The sequence below is a fragment of the Bos javanicus genome, chromosome 11 (genome assembly GCF_032452875.1).
Source record: "Bos javanicus breed banteng chromosome 11, ARS-OSU_banteng_1.0, whole genome shotgun sequence".
NCBI lineage: Eukaryota > Metazoa > Chordata > Mammalia > Artiodactyla > Bovidae > Bos > Bos javanicus.
The window spans coordinates 1,503,751-1,527,892 of NC_083878.1; the positions used below are offsets into that span (position 1 = coordinate 1,503,751).

General features: G+C 43.1%; 1 protein-coding gene across 4 annotated transcripts in view; it reads right to left on the reverse strand.

Annotated features, from left to right (window-relative positions):
• ACOXL (acyl-CoA oxidase like) overlaps nucleotides 1-24,142 on the reverse strand; it is a 330,642-nt gene that overhangs the window by 74,165 nt on the left and 232,335 nt on the right. For 3 of the 4 annotated variants that reach the window (XM_061431434.1, XM_061431436.1, XM_061431435.1), the window contains exon 15: nucleotides 17,643-17,754. In XM_061431434.1, the coding sequence (XP_061287418.1) occupies nucleotides 17,643-17,754 (112 nt within the window). Of the gene's footprint in view, nucleotides 1-9,444; nucleotides 13,405-17,642; nucleotides 17,755-24,142 lie in introns of those variants that run through there. The other variant, XM_061431437.1, reaches the window with a different exon arrangement.

Below are 24,142 nucleotides of genomic sequence, written 5' to 3' on the forward strand. Positions count from 1 at the left end.
CTTGCCAACACAGAAGATGCAGGAGCTGTGAGTTGAATCTCTGGGTCAGGAAAGTCCTCTGGAGAAGGGAATGGCAGCCCGCTCCAGTATTCTTGCCCAGAGAATCCCGTGGACAGAGGAGCCTGGTCGGCTGCAGTCCATGGGGTAGCAAGAGTCGGACACGACTGAGACACTAACCCACCACCACCGCCCAGTTACATGGAGACGTTTCCTGTGCTTTCGGCTGTGTGAGGTCTCCTGCTGGCATTCAGTAGGTGTTCTGTGAGACTTGTTCCAGGTGTAGAACCGTTTGTGATGCGTTTGTGGGTGGAGGTGAGGGCGGAGGTGGGCAGAGGGGAGGTCCGTGTCCTTCAACTCCACCATCTGATTAGACCCCCTGGCTCCTGTCTCTGGCAGCATTTAAAACATTTCTACCTTTGTATTCAGCTCCAAATCCATTTGCTGTGTCCTTTGAATTTGTTTTCCGTGCTGTTTAAATCTACCCTCTTCCTTTTTATTTTACTGTGGAGAGAAGGTAGAAATCAGTTGGGCGGGGGCGGGAAAGAGTCCAGTCCTGACCAATAACCATGCAGGCCTTTATAAGTTTGCTAAGCTTGGATATCAGATTCTACAAAACACTTTAGGTACCATATGTCTTAAATTATATCCATCCGATATGGGGAATAATACAACATGCAGTTATTTTAAAATTTTATAGAGAAGAAAAGTAGGTCAAACAATGATTTTTCCTTACTTTCTGCTTCTCCGGCTGTCCACAGAAGCCCACTCCCCTAGACTTGGGAGCCTTTGTCCAGGAGGAAGTAATCTTGCCCAGCAGATGAAAGTGAAACTGTCTGTCACTCAGTCATGTCGGACCCTTTGCTACCCCTGGACTGTAGTCCATCAGGCTCCTCTGTCCATGGAATTCTCCAGGCAAGATTACTGGAGTGGGTTGCCATTCCCATCTCCAGCGGATCTTCTCAACCCAGAGATTGAACCCAGGTCTCCTGCATTGCAGACAGATTCTTTTACCCTTTGAGCCACCAGGGGAGAAGCCCAGTAGATGACCACCTGGTAAAGTAATGGAAATGGTGCACCCCAAACCATACAGGATTTCTTCTCCTTCTCCTTCAGTTTCTCTTCTTTCCCTTCTCTGTAGCAGGTGGAACTTGTGGTCTGGCTTCCCCACACTTAGCCCACCTGCAGCACATGCTCACCTGGCCTCTCAGCCCTTTTGCTGCAGACTCCTCTGTAGCCCTTTGTAGCGCTGGCAGGAGAGGCGGGGGTCTGCCTGGGTCCCGCCTGCATTTCTCTCTGTGACTGCACCCTTGGTGCGGCCAGAGGACAAGTCTCCCTCCAGGATCCCCGAAGGCCAGTCCTCACCCAGTCGGCCCACGTCCCCACCTTCTGTCTCTCCGCCTGTCTGACTGTCTGTCTTGTCTTTCTGTGTGTGGGCATGCATGTATGTGCACGTGTTCTTAATATATTTTTCTGCCTTCCAGTATTTTTTATGTCTATCTTTATTTCATTTCTCTGTATCTCCCTCTCAAGATGAGTTCTTTCTCTCTATTTTAAAAAAATTTTTATTTATTTATTTGGCTGCATTGGGTTTTAGTTACCCGTGGCATGCGGGATTTTAGTTCCTCTCCCTGGGACTGAACCTACATCCCCTGGATTGGAAGGTGTATTCTCAGCCACTGGGCCACCAGGAAAGTCCCTCTTTCTCTCTTTTTGCAAACTTACTTCACCACTTTTCACTTGCTATGTATCTTTAATGTTTCCGCAGTTCTCTGCCTTTCTGTATTTTCTTTATTTTTCTGGGTTTCTGTTCTGGTTTTCTTCCTCTCCTCTCCTATTTCTATGTCTACAGTTCTATCTTTTTTTCCTGCATTGTTCATCTGTCTTTTCTCCTGTCTCCTCTTTCTTTCTTCTCTAATGTGTTTGCCCACTACATTATTTCTTCCTTTGCTCTTTAGGCTTACTTCCAGATTAAGCTTGGTTTCCTCTGTGTGGCTTTGGAGAGAGGACCCCTCTCCTGGCCACCAGCAGCCTCTCCCGGAACGCTGCTCTCTCCCAAAGCTCTGTTCTTGCATCGATGGGCAGGGGCTGGTTTGTCTGCCACTAGCAGCTCAGAGGAAGCAAGGTGGCTGGGTCCACCAGCTGTCAGCTCACTGGTGGCTTCCTGAACTGGGAATATGGGATTCTTTATACCATTACCCTAAGCTTTGAACCTGAGCTACAATTCCAGGAGAGCCAGATAAATACATTTCATCCAAGATCTTGCAACCCATGCAAAAAAAAAAGTGAGAAAGGACACAGGATGCCCACTGCTCCTGCCTGTTCCCTACGAAAAGGAGAAGTAAATATTCTCCAGATGTCCCAGAGATGGCTGTGTCTTGGCTTTGGGGACCCCAAGGGAGGGGCTAGTTGTGAAATTCATGATGATCTCAGAGCTCGGGTCAGAGTTTGAACCCAGGGCCCTCTGCTCTACCACCCATCCCATCCCAGAGACACTCGCTGGGCCCCAGCTGGGCACCAGAGCCTCACTCCCTTCCCTCAGAGGTGGCCGGTGGCTGCAAGACCAAGGTGGGTGGAGGAGCCCTCCTCTAAGGATATGAGCCGAGGGGGTGCAAGGCTGGGGTTCCCAGAGGAACACACCATGAAAATGATGGCTGGTGTGATGCCATGTAGAGGCCCAGCATCTCGGATCTTCCCAGCACACCCATGTGCCCCATGGCACTGGCCCTGGGTTTTACAGTGAGTCCCAGGGAAGTCCAGTAACAGGCTCTAGACCTGGAACGCAGATGTATCTGTTGGCCAGGGCACGCCTCATCCCCCACTATCAACAAAGCTTGTTCAGCACAGCCATGTGACTGCAGACCTGTTCCCCATACACACCCTCACTGTTCACACAGGAGCCTCCCCTCCAGACAGCCTGGGCCACAGCAGCAGAGACAGCATCCTCCTCAACTGCATGGGGAGCAGGTTCTCCATTCAGTTCAGTTCAGTAACTCAGTCGTGTCCGACTCTTTCCAACTCCATGGACCGCAGCATGCCAGGCCTCCCTGTTTATCACCAACTCCCAGAGTTTACTCAAACCCATGTCCATTGAGTCGGTGATGCCATCCATCTCATCCTCTGTTGTCCCCTTCTCCTCCTGCCCTCAGTCTCTCCCAGCATCAGGGTCTTTTCCAATGAGTCAACTCCTCGCATGAGGTGGCCAAACGATTGGAGTTTCAGCTTCAACATCAGTCCTTCCAATGAACTCCCAGGACTGATCTCCCTTAGGATGGACTGGTTGGATCTCCTTGCTGTCCAAGGAACTCTCAAGAGTCTTCTCCAACACCACAGTTCAAAAGCATCAATTCTTCGGCGCTCAGCTTTCTTTATAGTCCAACTCTCACATCCATACATGACCACTGGAAAAACCATAGCCTTGACTAGACGGACCTTTGTTGGCAAATACTAGCTTGGCTGCAAAGACACTTGCACATGATGCACACAGCATGGCTCCTCTCCCTCCTCAGCCATCCAGTCTCAGGACACTCACCCCTGCCTACTTCAGAGTGGTATATGTACCCTTCTCTCCACCTTCCCCACCCACTGCTCCCTCCAAGTTTCTCCTGAGAGCTCCCCTCCACATCATGGTCCAAATGTGCACCCTCTGGTCTCCACCAAGCTTGCACATCCGTCCATTGGAGCCCTTCTCATCACATTGCTCTGACTAGAGCAGGACTGAGACTTGCCTGGTACCCAGCCGAGTTGGGCAGGGCCAGTGGGCACATGAAAGACTCCCCTCTCACAGACAGGCGGTGGGAGTAGAGGTGGATTCCAGGCAAAGGGCTGGAATGCAGCTGGATGCAGAGGGCACAGAAATACAAGAGGAAATTTTGTAGAGAGGAATACAGACAACCAAGATGTGTGGGGCTCCAGGTCAGGCTTCTCACTGCAGGGCAGTAATAGAGACTGCAGCTTTGGGGGGATCTTCCAGGGTCTCTGCAGCTTCTTCTCTCACCGGTGCTACCCTCCAAGCTCTGGTCTGGGTCCTGGCAGTACGAACAGGTCCCCAAGACAGAGCCCTTTCCTAGCAAAGACCTGACTATTTTTGTCCAGGAGTGGGTACGGGGCAGGGGGGACACATGTGCTTGATCTGACCTGTTTCTGAATCTTTTCACCACTAAGGCTTGGCTGAAATTGTTAGAAGATGAAATCAATAGGCTCTTGGCAAAGGGCTCCTATAATTGAATACATTACTTCCCAATTTTTCCTCCTTTTCCCTTTTTGTGTCAAATGAAGAGTCTGCTTTTTATTACTGAGTCTTTCAGAACAGAAAACGAATATCAGATGATACAGCTTCTTTGGTCATTTAGCCTACGTTTGAATACATGCCCCTGAAATTGATCTTGATCGTTTCCAACAATGGATATGTCAATAAACAGATGGGTGATGCCTCCCTCCTTTCCTAGCAGTGTCCTCCTCTTGAAATCGCTTCTAACTGTTTCGGTGGAGGAGGAATAGAGGTGGGGGTAGGGGGTGGAAATCAGGAGACCATAAATAGATTTTACAGGCACTGAAGCATGCATTTGGAGTACCATCAGCTAGAAAGATCTTGTTTCAAGAACACGATCTTTGCATTTAGCTGAAGACGATGTTATGGAACCTGACTGCCCTTAGTGACTGCCTAAAGCTGTCATAAGGCAGAATAATGTACATTTAATATGGGAAAGAAATCAACCCTCAGGATCTTTGTTTCCTGATTCTCTGCAGCAGCTCAGCTGGTGCTTGGCCCATAAGACAGCTGGTGGAGGCGTTCTTGGGACTGTGGGAGAAAGGCCAGGGGTGCGGCACACAGGGGTGCAACCCCATGGGGGTCTAGAGTGAAAACAGGAAACAAGAGACTGGGATGAAGAGCACAAAACCCGCTGGACTTTGGACTCCATAGGGCTCTGTGCCTCAGTGGCCACCAGTGACATCGGATCTCCCCCAGAAGCCCTGGGGGCACTCCTGACTCCACCTTCTGCATTCTCTCCATTAAACTGGCCCAAGTCTCACCCCCTACCCCTCACACTCACTGCTGTGCATGCTAAGTTGCTTCAGTCATGTCCAACTCTGTGTGACCCAAAGGACGGTAGCCCTCTGCCACCCCTCCTAGTTCAGACTAGATCCCAGCTTTTCTGGGGTGATGGTTTCTGTGGCCTTCCAAAGGGCCACCCTCTCATCACTGACTCCAGAATGATCTTCCTGACACCAACGTGCTCTGGCCGCTTGCAGGGAAGGCAGAAGGTTCTAGACCCCATACTCAGGGTGTGCAAGGCTCCCTGCAGCGAGGACCCACCGCCACTGCAGTCACTCCACCAGTGCAATCACCCCACTGCAGCTTCTGCTGGACAACAACGTGAATCAGCTCATAGTACACATACATCCCCTCCCTTTTCAGTCTCCCTGCTAGCCGCCCCACCCCACCTCTCTACGTCATCACAGAGCGCTGACCTGAGCTCCCTGTGCTATACAGCTGCTTCCTGCTAGCTAGCTATTTCACACATGGTAATGTAGATATGTTAATCCCAAGCTACTTGGTCCTTGAAAGGATGCTCAGCACCAGTAGTCATCAGGGAAATATAAATGAAAACCACTATGAACTATCACCTCCCACCTTTTAGAATAGCTATTGTCAAAAACAAGAGATAAAAACTGTTGATGAAGATGTGAAGAAAAGGGAATCCTTGCGTACTGTTGGTGGCAATGGAAATTGGTACAGCCACCATGGAAAATAGTATGGTGGTTTCTAAAAAATTAAAAATGAAACTACCATATAGATCCAAGAATACTACTTGGGATATTTATCTGAAGGAAATGAAATCACTATCTTGAAGGGATATCTGCACTCCTATGGTCATTGAAACATTATTTACACAAGCCAAGATATGGAAGCAATCTAAGTATTCACACACACATGCTGAAATAGTGAGCCATTCATCATGAGAAAAAAGGAAATCCTGCCATTTGTAACCACATAGATAGACTTTGAGGTCGTTATGTTAAGTAAAATAAGTCACGCATAGAAAGAAAAATACTTTACAATCTCATTTATATGCAGAATCTAAAAAAGCTGAAGTTGGGACCTCCCTGGCAGTCCAGTGGTTAAGACTTTGTCTTCCAATTCGGGGGCGAGGTGGGGGAGGTGGCAGTGTGGGTTTGATCCCTGTTTGGGGAACTAAGATCCCACAGGCCTCGTAGCCAAAACACCAATACATAAACCAGAAGCAATGTTGTAACAAGTTCAATAAAGACTTTAAAAATGGTCCACATAAAAGAAAAATTCTTTAGATAAAATTAAAAAGATGAAAAATCTTTTTAAAAAATCACAGAGAGGGAGTAGAAGGGCAGCTATCAGGGGTTGGGGGCAGGAGAAATTGACACATGTTGGTCAAGGGGAAAAATGTCTGGTGACCTAAAGTACAGCATGGTGACTACACCTAACAGTATTATACTCTATACATACAAGGTGCTAGAAAGTACATCTTCAATGTCTCACTCTCTACCAAAATTGTAACTATGTGAGCTGATGAGTGTTAACTAACAGTAATGTGTTAATCAGTGCACAGCATATACGGATCATCACAGTGTACACCTTAAAATTACACAATGCTGCTGCTGCTGCTGCTGCTGCTAAGTCGCTTCAGTCGTGTCCGACTCTGTGCAACCCCATAGACGGCAGCCCACCAGGCTCGGCTGTCCCTGGGATTCTCCAGGCAAGAACACTGGAGTGGGTTGCCATTTCCTTCTCCAATGCAGGAAAGTGAAAAGTTAAAGTGAAGTCTCTCAGTCGTGCCCAACTCTTAGCGACCCCATGGACTGCAGCCCACCAGGCTCCTCCGTCCATGGGATTTTCCAGGCAAGAGCACTGGAGTGGGGTGCCATTGCCTTCTCCTTAAAATTACACAATGTTCTATGTCACTTATATACAATGAAACTGGAGGAAAAATAGCAGGAGAAACTCCAAAAAAGAAACTATTGTTCAGTATTCAGTCATTTACACCAAGTCAAACTCACCAGTAATTAGCATTCCATAAACCAGAAAAGTGTGATTTCTATGCTATGCTCTTCAACCATGAGCCCTGAGCTTGCTACATGTACCCATAAATCTGCGTGTCTCTCAGACTAAGCTCTGTCTTGTCCCTTGTCCTGTCTGGATGATTTGTCCCAGTGTCCATGCCCGAGCCTTTCCTACCACCTTGGCCAGGGACCTGCTTCCCATGGTCCAGACTTTCAGATGTCAAGATCTCTAATAGAAGGTTCAGAATCTTTAGGGTCCATCTGCCTGACTTTGGGGCCTCCTGCCAGGCTGCTTTAACCTTGCCCAGACCTCCCCCGCCATCTGCCTCCATGCTCTGGATTCCATGCTGCTGGCGCGTCTGGGTGCCCACAGCTGTGTTTTGGCGTGCCACTGAAAACTCTCTAGCTCAGAACTGACACTTGGTGAACGCTGTTGCTGTTTGCCATTTCTTCTTTTCCCCAATTAGCGTACCAAGATTCAGTGGCTGAATCTTGGAAAGTTCTGAGTTTCCTATTTCATATAAGAAAAGATGGTAAGTGCCTGCAATGCAAACAACCTAACTGCTGTGAGGCACCACTTAAGTTGTATCTTTAAATATTTTAATTGAAGTATACAAAGCATACAGTCAGATGCATAAATCTTAAGTTGACAGCCTGATGATTTTTTTATGTGTATGTACCCATGTAACCATCCATACCAAGATAAAGAAATTTCCCAAACCCTGTACTGTACTCCCTCCCAGCCCATGCCACACTCTCTCACTCTCTGATCCACAGATCACCACCAACTAATTTCACCCCTTCTTGAATGAATGTCATATAAATGGAATCATACATTATTAACTTCTTTCCAGGCTTCTTTCACTACACATAATATCTGTAAAATTCACTTATGTGGCTGCATGTAACAGTAGTTTATCCCTTTTTATTGCTGGATACAATTCTGTAGTATGAAGATATTACAATTAGTTTATCTAATTTCATGCAGGTGAACATTTGGGTTGTTTCCAGTTTGGGGCTATTATTGATATAGATGCTATAAACATTCTTGTAAAAGTCTTTCTGTGAGCAGAATTTCATTTCTCTTGGTATTTACATAAAAACCTAGAGGGAAAAGTGCTGGTTGTAGGGTAGCTGTGTATTTAACTTTATAAGGAACTGCCGAACTGTTTCCCAGATCAGTCACCACTATTTTACAGCAATGATCGAAGTTCCCCTTGCTCTATGCTGTCACCACAATTGACTTGCACCCTTTCAGCTCAACACTCTGCAGTGGGTGTGTCGTGGTATTTCACTGTGGTTTTAATTTCAATTTCCCTGATGACTAATAAGATTGAGCAAAGTTTCATGTGCTCATTACCATTCTTTTATCTTCTTTTTTGAAATGTCTTTCAAGTCCCTTGTGTAATTTTTCTTAGATTGTGTCTTTTTGTTACTGGGTTAGAGAAGGTCTTTATTTTGGATAAGTCTTTTGTCAGATACATGTGTTGCAAATAATTTTTCCAAGGTTATGGCTTGTCTTTTTGCTTTCTTACTGATGTCTTTCGGAGAGCAATTTTTTTAATTTTGAAAAAAATCTGGTCAATATTTAATTGAATGGTTAGTGCTTTTTATCTTTTTCACTAGAAAATCTTAGTCTACACCAACTCCAAAGAAATAGTCTCATGTTTTCTTCTAAAAGTTTTAAGTTTTCACTTTAAGTCTATGGCCAATTTCAAGTTAATTTTTCTGTATTATATGAGGAATAAATTTTTTCCATTTGCATATTTAGCTGTTTGTCACACAATTTGTTGAAAATTTTTTTCATCATTTCATTCCTTTGTATCTTTATAAATGAATCAATTTTCTGGACTTTATACTGTTCCATTGATCTATTTGTTTATCCTTATACCAAAGCCATACTGTCTGGGTAATTGCAGCACAAACATAAACTCTGAAATCAGGTACTACAAGACCTCCACATTTCTTCAACTTTTTTCAGTCATTTTGGCTATTTCAGATTATTCGTATTTCCATATGAATTGTCAAATCCTCTTGTGAGTTTCTACAAAAATGTCTGCTGCAAATTTGACTGAGATGCAGTCAGATCTACAGACCCATTTAAGGAGAATGAATACCACAGCAATACCGGATCTTTCCACGCATAGACACGATATACTTTTCCACCTATTTAAGTTCCCTTTAATTACCTTCTGCAATGTTTTATAGTTTTCTATGTACAGATCTTGCACTATTTGAATTTTTGTTGCAAAATATATTCCTAAGAATTTTATGTTTTCTAATGATGTAAATTTAATTTAATTTTACATTGTGTTTTATAATTGTTTATTGATAGTGTATAAAAGTAAATTTATTTTGGATATTGAGTTTGTATCTTGTTACCTGTAGTGATTTACTATTAACAGCTGTGTTGCAAATAAATAACATAATCTCACTGAAGGAGAAGGAAAAAACATATTGAACTAAATTTGTAAAATACTATTTTTTTAGATACTGTAAGCTACATGCAAGAATACACAGAAGAACTGTACAAAAAAGATCTTCACAACCAGATAATCACAGTGGTATGAACACTCACCTAGAGCCAGACATCCTGGAATGTGAAGTCAAGTGGGCCTTAGAAAGCATTACTACGAACAAAGCTAGTGGAGGTGATGGAATTCCAGTTGAGCTATTTCAAATCCTAAAAGATGATGTTATTAAAGTGCTTTACTCAATATGCCAGCAAATTTGGAAAACTCAGCAGTGGCCATAGGACTGGAAAAGCTCAGTTTTCATTCCAATCCCAAAGAAAGGCAATGCCAAAGAATGCTCAAACCACCGCACAACTACACTCATCTCACATGCTAGTAAAGTAATGCTCAAAATTCTCCAAGCCAGGCTTCAAAAATATGTGAACCATGAACTTCCAGATGTTCAAGCTGGTTTTAGAAAAGGCAGAGGAACCAGAGATCAAATTGCCAACATCTGCTGGATCATGGAAAAAGCAAGAGAATCCCAGAAAAACATCTATTTCTGCTTTATTGACTATGCCAAAGCCTTTGACTGTGTGGATCACAATAAACTGTGGAAAATTCTTCAAGAGATGGGAATACCAGACCACTTGACCTGCCTCTTGAGAAACCTATATGCAGGTCAGGAAGCAACAGTTAGAACAGGACATGGAACAACAGACTGGTTCCAAATAGGAAAAGGAGTACATCAAGGCTGTATATTGTCACCCTGCTTATTTAACTTATATGCAGAGGACATCATGAGAAACGCTCAGCTGGAAGAAGCACAAGCTGGAATCAAGATTGCCGGGAGAAATATCAATAACCTCACATATGCAGATGACACCACCCTTATGGCAGAAAGTGAAGAGGAACTAAAAAGCCTCTTGATGAAAGTGAAAGAGGAGAGTGAAAAAGTTGGCTTAAAGCTCAACATTCAGAAAACTGAGATCATGGCATCTGGTCCCATCACTTCATGGGAAATAGATGGGGAAACAGTGGAAACAGTGTCAGACTTTATTTTTTGGGCTCCAAAATCACTGCAGATGGTGATTGCAGCCATGAAATTAAAAGATGCTTACTCCTTGGAAGGAAAGTTATGACCAACCTAGATAGCATATTCAAAAGCAGAGACATTACTTTGTCAAAAAAGGTCCATCTAATCAAGGCTATGGTTTTTCCAGTGGTCATATATGGATGTGAGAGTTGGTCTATGAAGAAAGCTGAGTGCCGAAGAATTGATGCTTTTGAACTGTGGTGTTGGAGAAGATTCTTGAGAGTCCCTTGGACTGCAAGGAGATGCAACCAGTCCATCCTTAAAGAGATCAGTTCTGGGTGTTCATTGGAAGGACTGATGCTGAAGCTGAAATTCCAGTACTTTGGCCACCTCATGAGAAGAGTTGACTCATTGGAAAAGATTCTGATGCTGGGAGGGATTGGGGGCAGGAGGAGACGGGGACGACAGAGGATGAGATGGCTGGATGGCATCACCGACTCGATGGACGTGAGTCTGAGTGAACTCCAGGGGTTGGTGATGGACAGGGAGGCCTGGCGTGCTGGGATTCATGGGGTCGCAAAGAGTTGGACACGACTGAGCGACTGAACTGAACTGAACTGAAGCTACATTCACAAAGAAATACTGTGTTCTAGTTGTAAATGTGTTTCTCACAGAGAGACGGACTAGCAATTCTGAAACTACTTAATGTGTATACTAGAGAAGATCAAATAAATAAACACAGTAGACAGTCAAAGCCAGATTTCTCACTTTCTCAGAGAAAGAGGTTACAAATAGGAAAGAGGGAAGGCTTGCGGTTTGGGATTGGAATCAGAAGTACCAGTAAAAACTCGTGGTTTCTAATATAAGTACGTACAAATCTGTGTGAGAATGTGTGAGTAAACCTCTATCTTCTTTCTAGCTCAGAACAAGCCTAGAAATTGTGATATTCCAGTAGCAAATTGCATACTCAGCAACCAGATACTGGTTTTTAAATGCTATTCTCCAATAAAAGGACCAGGGACTCTTGGAGAAATGGTTGATTAAGGGTGGGCAGAGAAAATAAAAGACGAACCTAGGACATTTTGTGGTACCCAAAGAACAGAAGTTCTAAAAAAAAATCATGGGGACATAACAAGCAGACATTTGGGCTAGCTAACGTGAAAGGAGCTCTCAGTGGCCAAAGCGGAAACAATCTGAGCAAGAAAATAAAATATGCTAGAATTGTAGAATTGGATGTAGCCCAGATATAGAATATCCATTAATCTCAACTGATATAAATAATAATGAACTGAATAAATAAATAATTGGTGGAGAAGGGACAGATCTTTCTTCTAATAAAGGAATGTAGCCGGAAGGAGGGAAATTGAAAGTCCCCACTGGTAAACATTACAGGGGGCTTCCCAGGCGGTGCCAGAGGTGAAGAACCTGCCTGATGATGCAGGAGACGTAAGAGACCTTTGGTCCGTGGGTACGGAAGATCCCCTGGAGGAGGAAATGCCAACTGACTCCAGTATTCTTGCCCGGAGAATTCCATGGGCAGAGGAGCCTGGCGGGCTACAGTCCATGCGATCACAGACTCAGATGTGACTGAGCACACACGCCTGCATGCACAGAACAGAAGCGTTTCCTGTGACCAGAAACAACCAAGATGGGAGTGCCGGTCTACACAGGAGGCGGGCACGGGCAGCCTTGGATCTTCCTGTCTGCCCACGCGGGGCTCTCTCCAGACCACCATCTGCCCCTCCTCAGCTCCATGTCAGCTTACTGTGACAGGGAAGTCAGTCACGTTTTCCCTCTCTTGAGAGTTGCAGGGGTGTACGCCTTCCCTCTCACTGAGAAATGGGAACATGTTCCCCATTAAAGGAATTTCAAGCCCCAGTCAGCAGAGGAGCCTCACTTCTGTACAAGGTGACTAATTGCCCAGGCAGCACCCAGTGCTCAAGGACACAAAGGCTGTCCATCAGGGGCCCTGGTCTCTGGCTCATCCTCCCAGCCCAACTAAACCACCGGAGTTAGAAGACGCAAGATCAACGCAGACCAGTGACTCAGGAAATTTAGTTTCTAATCCTGTTTCCTGTCTTTGATGATCTGCCTCTGGAACAAAGCTCTCGGCATTTCTGTACCATGAGATTTTCCGTAAAACATCTGCTCTTCAGGCTGCCCTGTTGGCTTTTAAAATGGTAAGAAACAGAACCCAGCAGCTGTTACTCTCTATTTCCTGTCTGCTCTGAAACTCCCAGATAATTACAAGCAAAGGAGATCATATTTTCTTTCTGGGTTCAGTGACCATGGTGGTTCAGATGGTAAAGAATCTGTCTGCCATGCAGGAGACCTGGGTTTGATCCCTGGGTAGGGAAGATCCACTGGAGAAGGTCATGGCAACCCACTCCAGAATCCTTGTCTGGGAAATCTAATGGACAGAAGACCCTGGTGGGCTACAAGTCCATAGGATCACAAAGAGTTGGACACAGCTGAGTGAGTAACACTTTATTTTTTTGGTGATAATGGTGTTTTCCAGCTCCTCTCTGATTCATCAGGTATCACTGGACCCACTGAGCTTCAATGGTGGGTCAGATGGTAAAGAACCCGCCTGCCAATGTAGGAGAGGTGGTTCCATCCCTGGGTCGGGAAGATCCTCTGGAGAAGGGCACGGCAACCCTCTCTAGTATTCTTGCCTGGAGTCCATATGGGGTGGCAAAGAGTCAGACGTGACTAAGCGACTAACATTGGACAAAGTTCCTGAAGACCTGTGACTGAGGAGACTATGGCAGCTTGACCTCCAGCACACGCCATGGGTGTGCCATCCAATCACCGACACGGACAGCTTGCATTTTCCACAGACAGGAACTCAGACAAGGTTCTAAACGCCAACCAGGTGACCTGGACAAAGAACCTGTTAGTCTAAAAGTATAACAAAGTAGTTGGCGTCACCTATTAGAAAGATAGCCTTCAGTTGTACAATGATTTCATTATATTTTAAAGATCTAAAGAACATTAAAGTCACACACACACACGGAGCAGTCAGGTTGCACTGACCACAACAATAAAAATTGTAGGTGATAGTCAGAAAGTTCTAGGGACCCCCCTGGCGGTCCCGTGACTAAGACTCTGCACTGCCCATGCAGGAGGCTCCGGTTCAATCACTGGTCAGGGAATGAGATCCCACATGCCACAACTCAGAGTTCACACACTGCAGCTAAAGACCCTGTGTGCCGAAACAGAGACCTGGTGCAGCTGGATAAATAAATGAATGAAACAAACAGAAAGCTCTACAAAGTTACATCACCTGAAACCTTATTTCCAACCCCCACTAACTCTTTTCCAACAAAACCTCAAATTATGAATAACGAAAAATAACTTAGGGTAGTTATTCCCAGCTTAGATGACAGCCCCTGGATATTGAGGATGACTCATGGTCTTTACTTGTCGATACAAACCACTTCTCTTTTCCTTTTGACTCAGCCTGGCAGTGGGAAGGAGGGCGTCGTGAGTCAGATTTTTAAAATCCTAGCTGATTTTTAAATTCCTAGCTGATTTCTACACACTCTGAAATGGAAAAACTACCAGTGCAGTAGGGGAATATTACAGGTGATGACAGAATAAACTGGTTAACCAGCAGGATTTTCATCCCACCTGAATTACCATCCCTCTATCTGCCCAATTTTTGTTATAAACATATGAAATTCAGCAGTCATCTGTTATATATATTGATTACTGAGGGTATACATTTGTTTCCTTTAGATTTTTCTTTTATAAAAGTCGTTGAGTCGTGTCCGACTCTTTGTGACCCCATGGACTGTAGCCCACCAGGCTCCTCTGTCCATAGGATTCTCTAGGAGTGGGTTCCCATTTCCTTCTCCAGGGGATCTTCCTGACCCAGGGATTGAACCTGGGTCTCCTGCATTGCAGGCAGATTCTTTATCATCTGAGCCACCAGGGGAGCCCACAAATGACAGAAGCCCTTAATAAAATATTCTCAAGGTGACAAGTTTATTGTCTTCTCCCTGCCCCCACTAATGGGGAAATGATGCTGTGACCCTGATGAACAATGCAAGGTGATTTCAGAAAACTGGAGAAGTGAGGCTTCCAAGGGGAGCTATGGGGTTGGGCTCCCACCATGGTTACCAGAACACAGAAGGACATTTCCTGGTCCCATTTGAAGTTAAATTCTGGCTGCACCAAGGAAGGAAAGAAATGATCAGATGGTAGGGCTCTCTCTTTTTTTTTAATTAGAGCAAAATTACTTAACAACATTGATACATCAGCATGAATGGGCCATAGGCATGTGTATGTCCCCTCATGTCCCTCCCCATCCCACCCCTCTAGGTTGCGACAGAGACCAGCTTTGGGTCCCCTGCACTGACAGGTCTTTTGGGAGGACCTGGGAACCCTCAGCACTCATTCCAGACCGAGAGGGAGATGGACTGTCTAATGTGTGTGGGCCAAGGGTCTCCAAAATAAAATGTGCATTTGAGGAAAATTAACGTGGGTCAGTGGTAAAGAATCCGCCTGCCCATGCAGGAAACGCAGGAGACATGGCCTCAATCCTTGGGTCAGAAAGGTCCCCTGGAGAAGAAGATGGCAACCCACTCCAGTATGCGTTCCTGCCTGGGAAACCATTGTCAGAAGAGCTGGGAAGGCTAAGGTCCACAGCATCACAAAAGAGTTGGGCATGACTTAGTGACTAAACACCAACTATGTTGTTTATTTAACTCTGTTAATAATAAAATACTAAAACTTATATTAACTCCGTTAATAATAAATAAAACTATTTAACTCTGTTTAACTAATTGTTTCAAAACACATAATTATTAGTTGGCTGATCCACAGGGACCACCAATTCTTTTACAAATCTTTATTTATTTATTTTTTAATTTTATTTTATTTTTAAACTTTACATAATTGTATTAGTTTTGCCAAAAATCAAAATGAATCCATCAAAAAATTTTTTAATTTTCCAATTGGAGGATAATTGCTTTACAATATTGTGTTGACTTCTGCTGTACAACAACACAAATCAGTCATAACTCTATGAATATCCTCTCCTTCCTGAGCTTCCCTCCCACCCCGCCCCACCCCACCCCTCTAGGTCATAACAGGGTGCCGGGCTGGACTCCCTGTGCTGTCCAGCAGCTTCCCACTAGCTGTCCATTCTGCGCAAGGCAGTGTACATATGTTAGCGCCACTGTCTCAGCTCCTCCCACCCTCTCCTTCCTCCACTGTGCCCACAGGTCTGCTCTGTATGTCTGTGTCTCTATTCCTGCCCTGAAAATAGGTTGATTTCCTTATTTTCAAGTTATTAATTTTGATTCTTTTTAATGTCCTATTGAGTAGCTCTTTGAATAATTTTTAAGGAAGGCCATGAGAGTGAAATTGCTTCTAATTCTTAGATATTTGAAAATATCTTTCCACTGCCTGTACTCATGGAATAAATCTGGCTTGGAATGGTATGCTTAGATCATGAGGTTTCCTCTTTCTAGAAGCAGGTTTTAGTCCATTTGGAGCTGGTGAATAAGAATTGAAGCTAGTCTTGTCTTTTTTTTAATTTGTTGATAAACTATTACTTTCTGTCTGGTTACTTAAATGATATTCTCTTCACTATAGAATTGCAAGCTATCCTCAGGTATGGGTATTTTTTTCCATTAAAATTTTGATTTTTTTTTTTACACTAGGGAAGATACTTTTCTTCTATGTTGATTATTATACCTGCTCCTTTGTTCCAGCATTTTCAGGAATATTTCTTCTCTGTAGGTTACATTTTGACTGTTTCCACTCTGTTGATTGTCATCTTCTGACCTTCATCCTTTACTCCTGCAGTCTTGGAAAGCTCGTTCATAGGTTACATTGTCTCCATTGTGCTGCTCATTAGTGCCTCTAGACCGTCTTGAAGGCACCCTCCTCTTATGTTGGTGGCACCATGCTTGATAAGGGCAGGGAATGCGGAGTGACTTAAACCCACCTGAATATGCCCTTGGCATCTTCCAGGGCTTCACCTCAGACCTACACCCAGAGGATGGACCGATTTGCACAAACTTGGTCCAGCTTCCAGTGGGTACCTATCATTCTGTCTTGTTCCCCCGAGTGGATCTGGACCACTTCTGCTCCAGGGCTCTTGTGCTGAAGAGCGTTTCCTAAGAGAATACCCATCCCGCAGCGTGGCATGCATCCTCCTCCCGCTCTGTGCTGTCCTTGGTGATGCTGTCCCGGGAGATGTGATCTTGGTATTCATATTAAAAGAGATGAACTGAAGCTGTGGGGGAAGTTTCATGGGAACCAGTTCTGGTCCTCTTGGAACCTAATCGCTTTGCAGAGGGAGAGCAGTGGACTAATTTCAGGCTATGGTAGTCCTGAGTCTCTGAGTCTGGGCAGAAAGTAGATAAGTAAGCCTTCTCTTAGGGTCGTCTTGTCTATTCCATGTTGGGATTAAGAGCTGAAACAGATATTTCTGGGGTGGGAGTGGGGGTTTCCTCCAATAACTCCATTGGCACCATACTCGGTGGAAATTACCTCTAGACCTCCATCAACGCTGATGCAAGGCTTTATGTTTTTCAGAACATCATGGGCACTTCAGTAGGAAACAGAGTGCATCTCAGGCGAGCCCAGTGGTTAATTTCCACATGTGCCCCATGCACTCCCCCCAACCCTGAAAATAATGTATTCATTATTACAGATAATGATGTTTCGGTTTCAGTAAGGCTTAAAATTTACTCCACTCGTCAACTCCCACTCTAAAGATGACACACAGAGCTCATCAGAAGCATCAGGACCTCCACAGTGAGCAACGCTGTCATGCAAAACGGCTTATAGAAATTCTAGCCGTTTCCAGAAGCTTGTAATTATTGCTGCATGGGTGCTAAGTCACTTCAGTTGTGTCCAACTTGCTGACTCATCCTCTATTACATTTAGCAGGGACGGGAAGATCCCTTGGAGAAGGGAATGGCTACCCACTCCAGTATTCTTGCACGGGAAATCCCATGGACAGAGGAGTCTGGCAGGCTACAATCCATAGGATCACAAGGAGTCGGACCCGACTAAAGGACTAACACTTTCACCAGCAAGAATATGCCTTACACACATGTCAAAAGGAAAAATATTATTATAACACAATGTATCTTTACCTTATAATAAATTCGGGCCACCAAACCCCGCTGAAGAATCCTTTCACGAAAATGCACCGCTTTCAACAGAAAGGTGAGATGACCAACTGTGTCCATGTTAAATGCCAGGAAACTGAAAAAAAAAAAAAAAAGCACAGAGACCATCATTATTATTTTGTCATCACCAAAGTATTTCGGTTTGAAAGAAATAGATGGGATCTTTTCAAAAAGGATTTCCTCCCGATAGAGAGTGAGTACACGTAATCATCTCCTTGATTTCTCACTTGCTGTATTTGGGGCTTCTCTTGGTAATTTTGCCGATGAATGCCTGGGTCAAGTTATTCTATGTGGTCATCCTTGCGATGTAAAGATAATTTGGTTTACTGCTTTTTCCACTTAGTATTTAAAAAAAATTTTTTTTAATATTATTTTTTAACTTTACAATATTGTATTGGTTTTGCCATATATCAAAATGAATCCGCCACAGGTATACATGTGTCCCCCATCCTGAACCCTCCTCCCTCCTCTCTCCCCATACCATCCTTCTGGGTCGTCCCAGTGCACCAGCCCCAGGCATCCAGTATCGTGCATTGAACCTGGACTGGCGACTCGTTTCATATAAATGATATTATACATGTTTCAATGCCATTCTCCCAAATCATCCCACCCTCTCCCTCTCCCACAGAGTCCAAAAGACTGTTCTATACATCAGTGTCTCTTTTGCTGTCTCGTATACAGGGTTATTGTTACCATCTTTCTAAATTCCATATATATGTGTTAGTATACTGTATTGGTGTTTTTCTTTCTGGCTTACCTCACTCTGTATAATAGGCTCCAGTTTCAACCACCTCATTAGAACTGACTCAAATGCATTCTTTTTAATGGCTGAGTAATACTCCATTGTGTATATGTACCACAGCTTTCTTATCCATTCATCTGCTGATAGACATCTAGGTTGCTTCCATGTCCTAGCTATTATAAACAGTGCAAATTTTTTTTTTTAATTTAACCATTTTTTTTTGGCCACACCTCACAGCATGTGGGATCTTAGTTCTCCAGTCAGGGATTGAGCCCTTGCCTCCTGCATTGGCAGCATGGAGTAATAACCATTGGACCACCAGGAAAATCCCTAAAAGATATTTTTTAATTGAAGTATAGTTGATGTACAATATTATATATTACAGGTATCCAATATAGTGCTTCACAATTTTTAAAGGTTATACTCCATTTATAGCTATTATAAATGGGATTCCCAACGGAAAAAGTTCTCAGTTTCTCATAAACTAAACACACATAACCTGTGACTCAGCCATTCCATTCCTACTATTTGCCTTAGAAAAATAAAACATGTTCATGAAAACACTTTTATACAAATACATTCACAGAAGTTCTACTCAGAGAAGTTAAAAATTAACATCCCAGGCATCTCTCTGTCAAGAGAAAGGAAAATAATACAAACAATTAAACACCAATAAAACTGACAACCTAGACAAAATAAATAAATTCCTAGAAACATATAATCTTTGAAGACCAAATGAAGAAGAAATAGAAAATATGAGCAGAGTAATTCCATGCCATAAAATTGAATCATTAAAAAAATAAAGATCTCCTAACAAACAGATGGCATCCCAGGTGAATTCTACCAAACATCTGAAGAAGTAACACCTATCTTTCTCAAACTATCCCAAAAAAATTAAAGAAAAAAGAAAACTTCTGAACTCATTCTAGAATGCCAGAATTATCCCAACACCAAAACCAATAAAAATATCACACAAAAAGAAAATTACAGACCGATATCACTGATGAACATAGATCCAAAAATCCTCAATAAAATATTAACAAACCAAACAAAACAATACACCAAAAAGATCACACACCATGATCAAGTGGGATTTATCCCAGGAATGCAAGGATGGTTCAACATCCACAAATCAGTGTGATCCACCACATTAACAAACTGAAGAGTAAAAATCTGATCATCTCAGTAGATACAGAAAAAGCTTCCAACAAAATTCAAAATTATGATAAAAACAACAAAGGCTACATATATGACAAACCCACAGCTCACATGTATGTACAATTTTTGCCAATTATTACATAGAAATTTGAAAAAAAAATTTTTAAACAGAATGGAAAACAAACCTTAGTACGAAAGTGAAAAAATGAAAGTGTTAGTCGCTCAGTCATGTCCAACTCTTTGTGACCCCATGGACTGTAGCCCACCAGGCTCCTCTGTGCATGGAATTTTCCAGGCAAGAATACTGAGTGGGTAGCCATTCCCTTCTCCAGGGGATCTTCCTGACCCAGGGATTACACCTGGGTCTTCTGCACTGCAGGCAGATTTTTTACTGCTGAGCCACCAGGGCAGCCCCATGTAACTTCTGCATAAGCAGAAAAAACTGTAACCAAATACTGAAAGTTAGTTAACAATGTCCATTCCAAATTATTCAGAAGTATGCTAATGTCTGTAGTTTACTTTGAAATGCATCAGAGAAAAAAAGGTGAACTGAAGGATGGATCGAGGGCTTGACACGTGGATATATATGTGGTATAGTCAGCACAGTCACGTGTTACTAGTTGATTCTATGCTGGGTATGTGAATGCTCCCTAAAATTATTTCAGTTCTCCTGAGTATTTGAAAATGTTCATAATATAAACGACACAACATTCAAGAACAGTGCAGAAACTTGATGTTCCTCGACCTCCACATCCTCCGAGGCATCCATGGGTCGATGAGAGCAGTGCGGGCTCCAGGCGCAGCCCCTTAGGGGAGGGGAAGAGGCAGCACCCATTGGCACAAGAAAGGGCAGAATGGAGCGGTCTGCAGAATAAAATTCAGCCCCAATCAGAGCCAAGCCCTGCCCACCTCACCTAGTCTCATGGAGTCTTTCCAGCACCATGACTGACTCCTCCCACAGCCCAAACGAAGGGCAGCCTCTGGGAGTCCATACAAATGGTCGCCTACTTGGAGGGATTTCAGGGACCATCGTTCCTCGTGTTCCCATCTGCTCACCTCTCTTGTGAGTTGTCAGTATGACTGCCATCCAACTGCTTTACCTGCTGAAAGTTTCCTGAAAACTGAGAACCCAAGGTCACTGCTGTATCGCCAACACCTGAAGTAGTGCCTGGTACAATGTGTATGCGTGGAGATGTGCTGGATGACAAAGGCTTTTCTTAATATACACAAAAATGAGAGTGAGTAAGGTTTGGGGACGTAAGGAGAAAAATGCAGCCAGACTGAATCAGTAAAACCTGGTTGTGTGGGAGAGAGAAGTGTACTGTTTTGGGGGATAATAACTGAGACAAAAATAAATGGACTAGAACTTTCCAAACATTTACACTTGGGACACTGCCTTTGGCACATTTCAAGTCTATCTTGGAAGATTTACTACGAATATAGATTTGCATATGGGTGAGAATCTGTTTTTCTTTTGAAATGATGGAAACAGCCCTGTTCTGCTATCTGGAAGAGAAATGGAGGGGCAGATGGTATGTAGATGGGGAACGTGTTTCCTGAATGAAGGGAACTGGTTCTGGTGGGAATTGTACTGTTCTTTCAACTTATATGTTGTAAATTTTCCAGCTAATAAATTGTGAGGAAAACTATCAGCTCTATAAAATGCCCATTCAGGGCTGTGTTCTCAGCCGCAGTCAAGTCTGACTCTGTGGCCCCATGGACTGTAGCCCACCAGGTTCCTCTGTCCATGGGATTCTCCAGGCAAGAATACTGGAGTGGGGTGCCATTTCCTCCTCCAGGGGATCTTCCCGACCCAGAGACCGAACCTGCATCTCCTGCATTGGCAGGTAGATTCTTTACCACTAGCACCAACTGGGAAGCCCACAGAAATGTTAAAAAGATTTACTGACTTTGTAGAGTGTGCAAATTGAAATAAAATCAAAGAAAATTATATAAAATTAAAAGATTAAAAAAAACACCCCCAAACAGAGGGAGATTTAAGTGAAACAACCTTCGGATATGGGAGCTGCTATTTCCAGCTTTAAGACAGCCTACAGTTTGAATAAATAGGGACGTGAGCAATAGCTTACAAAACAAGAGAAAAAGGACAGATTCGTGCCAACCGATGTGAAAAGTCTCAGGCGTGTGTGCGTGCCTGCTAAGTCACTTCATCACTGTCCGACTCTTTGCGACCCCATGGATGTAGCCCGCCAGGCTCTTCTGTCCATGGGATTCTCCAGGCAAGAATACTGGAGTGGGTTTCCATGAGCTCCTCCAGGACTGAACCCAAGTCTCTTACATCTCCTGCATTGACAGGTGGATTCTTTACCACCAGCATCACCTGGAAAGCCCCAAAAGTCCCACACTATCATTCAGTGTGTTTCCCAGGTCTCTCATCAGGATTATAAAATTATACTTTTTAATGAATAGTTGCTTGAAAATTAGTTCATTTGGGTTATAAAGACCAAAGTCTTCCTCCAAATAAAAATGATAATTTAAAAAATACACAAAAGAAAAAAGCACAATAAGCCCCTCAGAAGTACAACAAAGAAGATAATACATTTATGAGCATAAATCAATGAAGTGAAAGCAAAGGTATGTCAGAGGATCAACAAAGGGAAAAGTTGGTCATTTGAAAAAAATAATAAATTAGACAAACAAATGGTGAGATTAAACATAACAATAAAGGAGAGAAAGAAAAATACAATAAATAATTTTAGGAATGAAAACTGGGACCTAACTACAGATCAAAAGAGCATCTTGAAGAAAGTGAAAGAGTGAAAAAGCTGGCTTAAAACTCAACATTCAGAACACTAAGATCATGGCATCTGGTCTTACCACTTCATGGCAAATAGATGGGGAAATAACGGAAACAGTGACAGAGTTTATTTTGGGGGGCTCCAAAATCACTACAGATGGTGACTGCAGCCATGAAATTAAAAGACGCTTACTCCTTGGAAGAAAAGTTATGACCAACCTAGACAAAAGCAGAGACGTTACTTTACCAACAAAAGTCCATCTAGTCAAAGCTTTAGTTTTTCCAGTAGTCATGTATGGATGTTAGAGCTGGACTATAAAGAAAGCTGAGCGCAGAAGAATCGATGCTTTTGAAATGTGGTGTTGGAGAAGAGTCTTCAGAGTCCCTTTAGACAGCAAGGAGATCCAACCAGTCCATCCTAAACGAAATCAGTCCTGAATATTCATTGGAAGGACTGATGCTGAAACTGAAACTCTGATGCTTTAGCTACCTGATGCGAAGAACTGACTTATTTGAAGAAGACCCTGATGCTGGGAAAGATTGAAGGCGGGAGGAGAAGGGGACGACAGAGGATGAGATGGTTGGATGGCACCACCAACTCAATGCACATGAGTTTGAGTAAGCTCCCGGAGTCGGTAATGGACAGGGAAGCCGGGCATGCTGCAGTCCATGGGGTCGAAAAGAGTCAGACACAACTGAGCGACTGAACTGAACTGAACTACCGATCTAGCAGAAGTTAAAAGGATAATTAGAGAATAGTATAATAAACCTTATTGGAGAAGGAAATGGCAACACACCCCGGCATTCCTGCCTAGACAAACCTATGGGCAGAGGAGCGTGGCAGGCTACAGTCCACGTGATCGCAAAGAGTTGGACATGACCGAAAGAGTAAACAACGGCAACATGATAAACCTCATATGAGTCAGTCTGAAATCAGACAAGTTCCCAGAAAAATATCATTTACCAAAACTGGCAGAGAAGAGAAAGCCTAAATGGTCTTAAAACAACTAAACTAATTGAATCAGTTGTTTAAATATTACCCAGACCCAGATAGTTTTCAAATAACTTCTCAGATTCTTCTACAGAATAAGAAACTACTCCCAAAATAACTTCTGTGGCCAGGAAAACTTGATATAAATCCAATCAGGGAAGTATGAGAAAGGAAAACAATAAGCTAATAAGTACACAAAAACCCTAAAAATAATACTAACAAGTCAAACCCAGGAAAATATAAAAATAATAATACAATATGACAACACTAAGTGTTTCTTAAGCACACAAGTGTTATTTATCAAAACAGGTTAAGAAGAAATAACATAAGATAATTTAATAGATGAAAAATCATTTGCAGGAAAATTCATCATCAAATAATGATAAAAAAATGTTAAAAATAACAGTAAATGGAGCTTCCTTAGGAGGTAAAGTATGCCTATCAAAAACTTTAGCAAATGTACTCTTAACAGTGAAATATCAAACTAATTCTTTTAAAAATCAGGAATAGGGCACCTTCTCACAAAAACAAACAAAAGAAGCAATAACTGGAAAAGAAGGAATAAAATTTACTATTTGCAGATGGTATGACTGTCTATGGAAATCCAAAGAATCTATCAGCACATTTAAATGACATTTTTTATGGTCAGGTTTATATACAAAAGTCAACAGTGTGTATAATAAATCAAGAACAAAAAAACATAATTTAAAAAATGTTCTTTTTATGGCAACAACAAAATTATAAAGGATCCAGTAATAAATCTGTCCAAAGTTGTACTATGTTTGAAAGAAATTATAAAACTCTGGAAGACACTT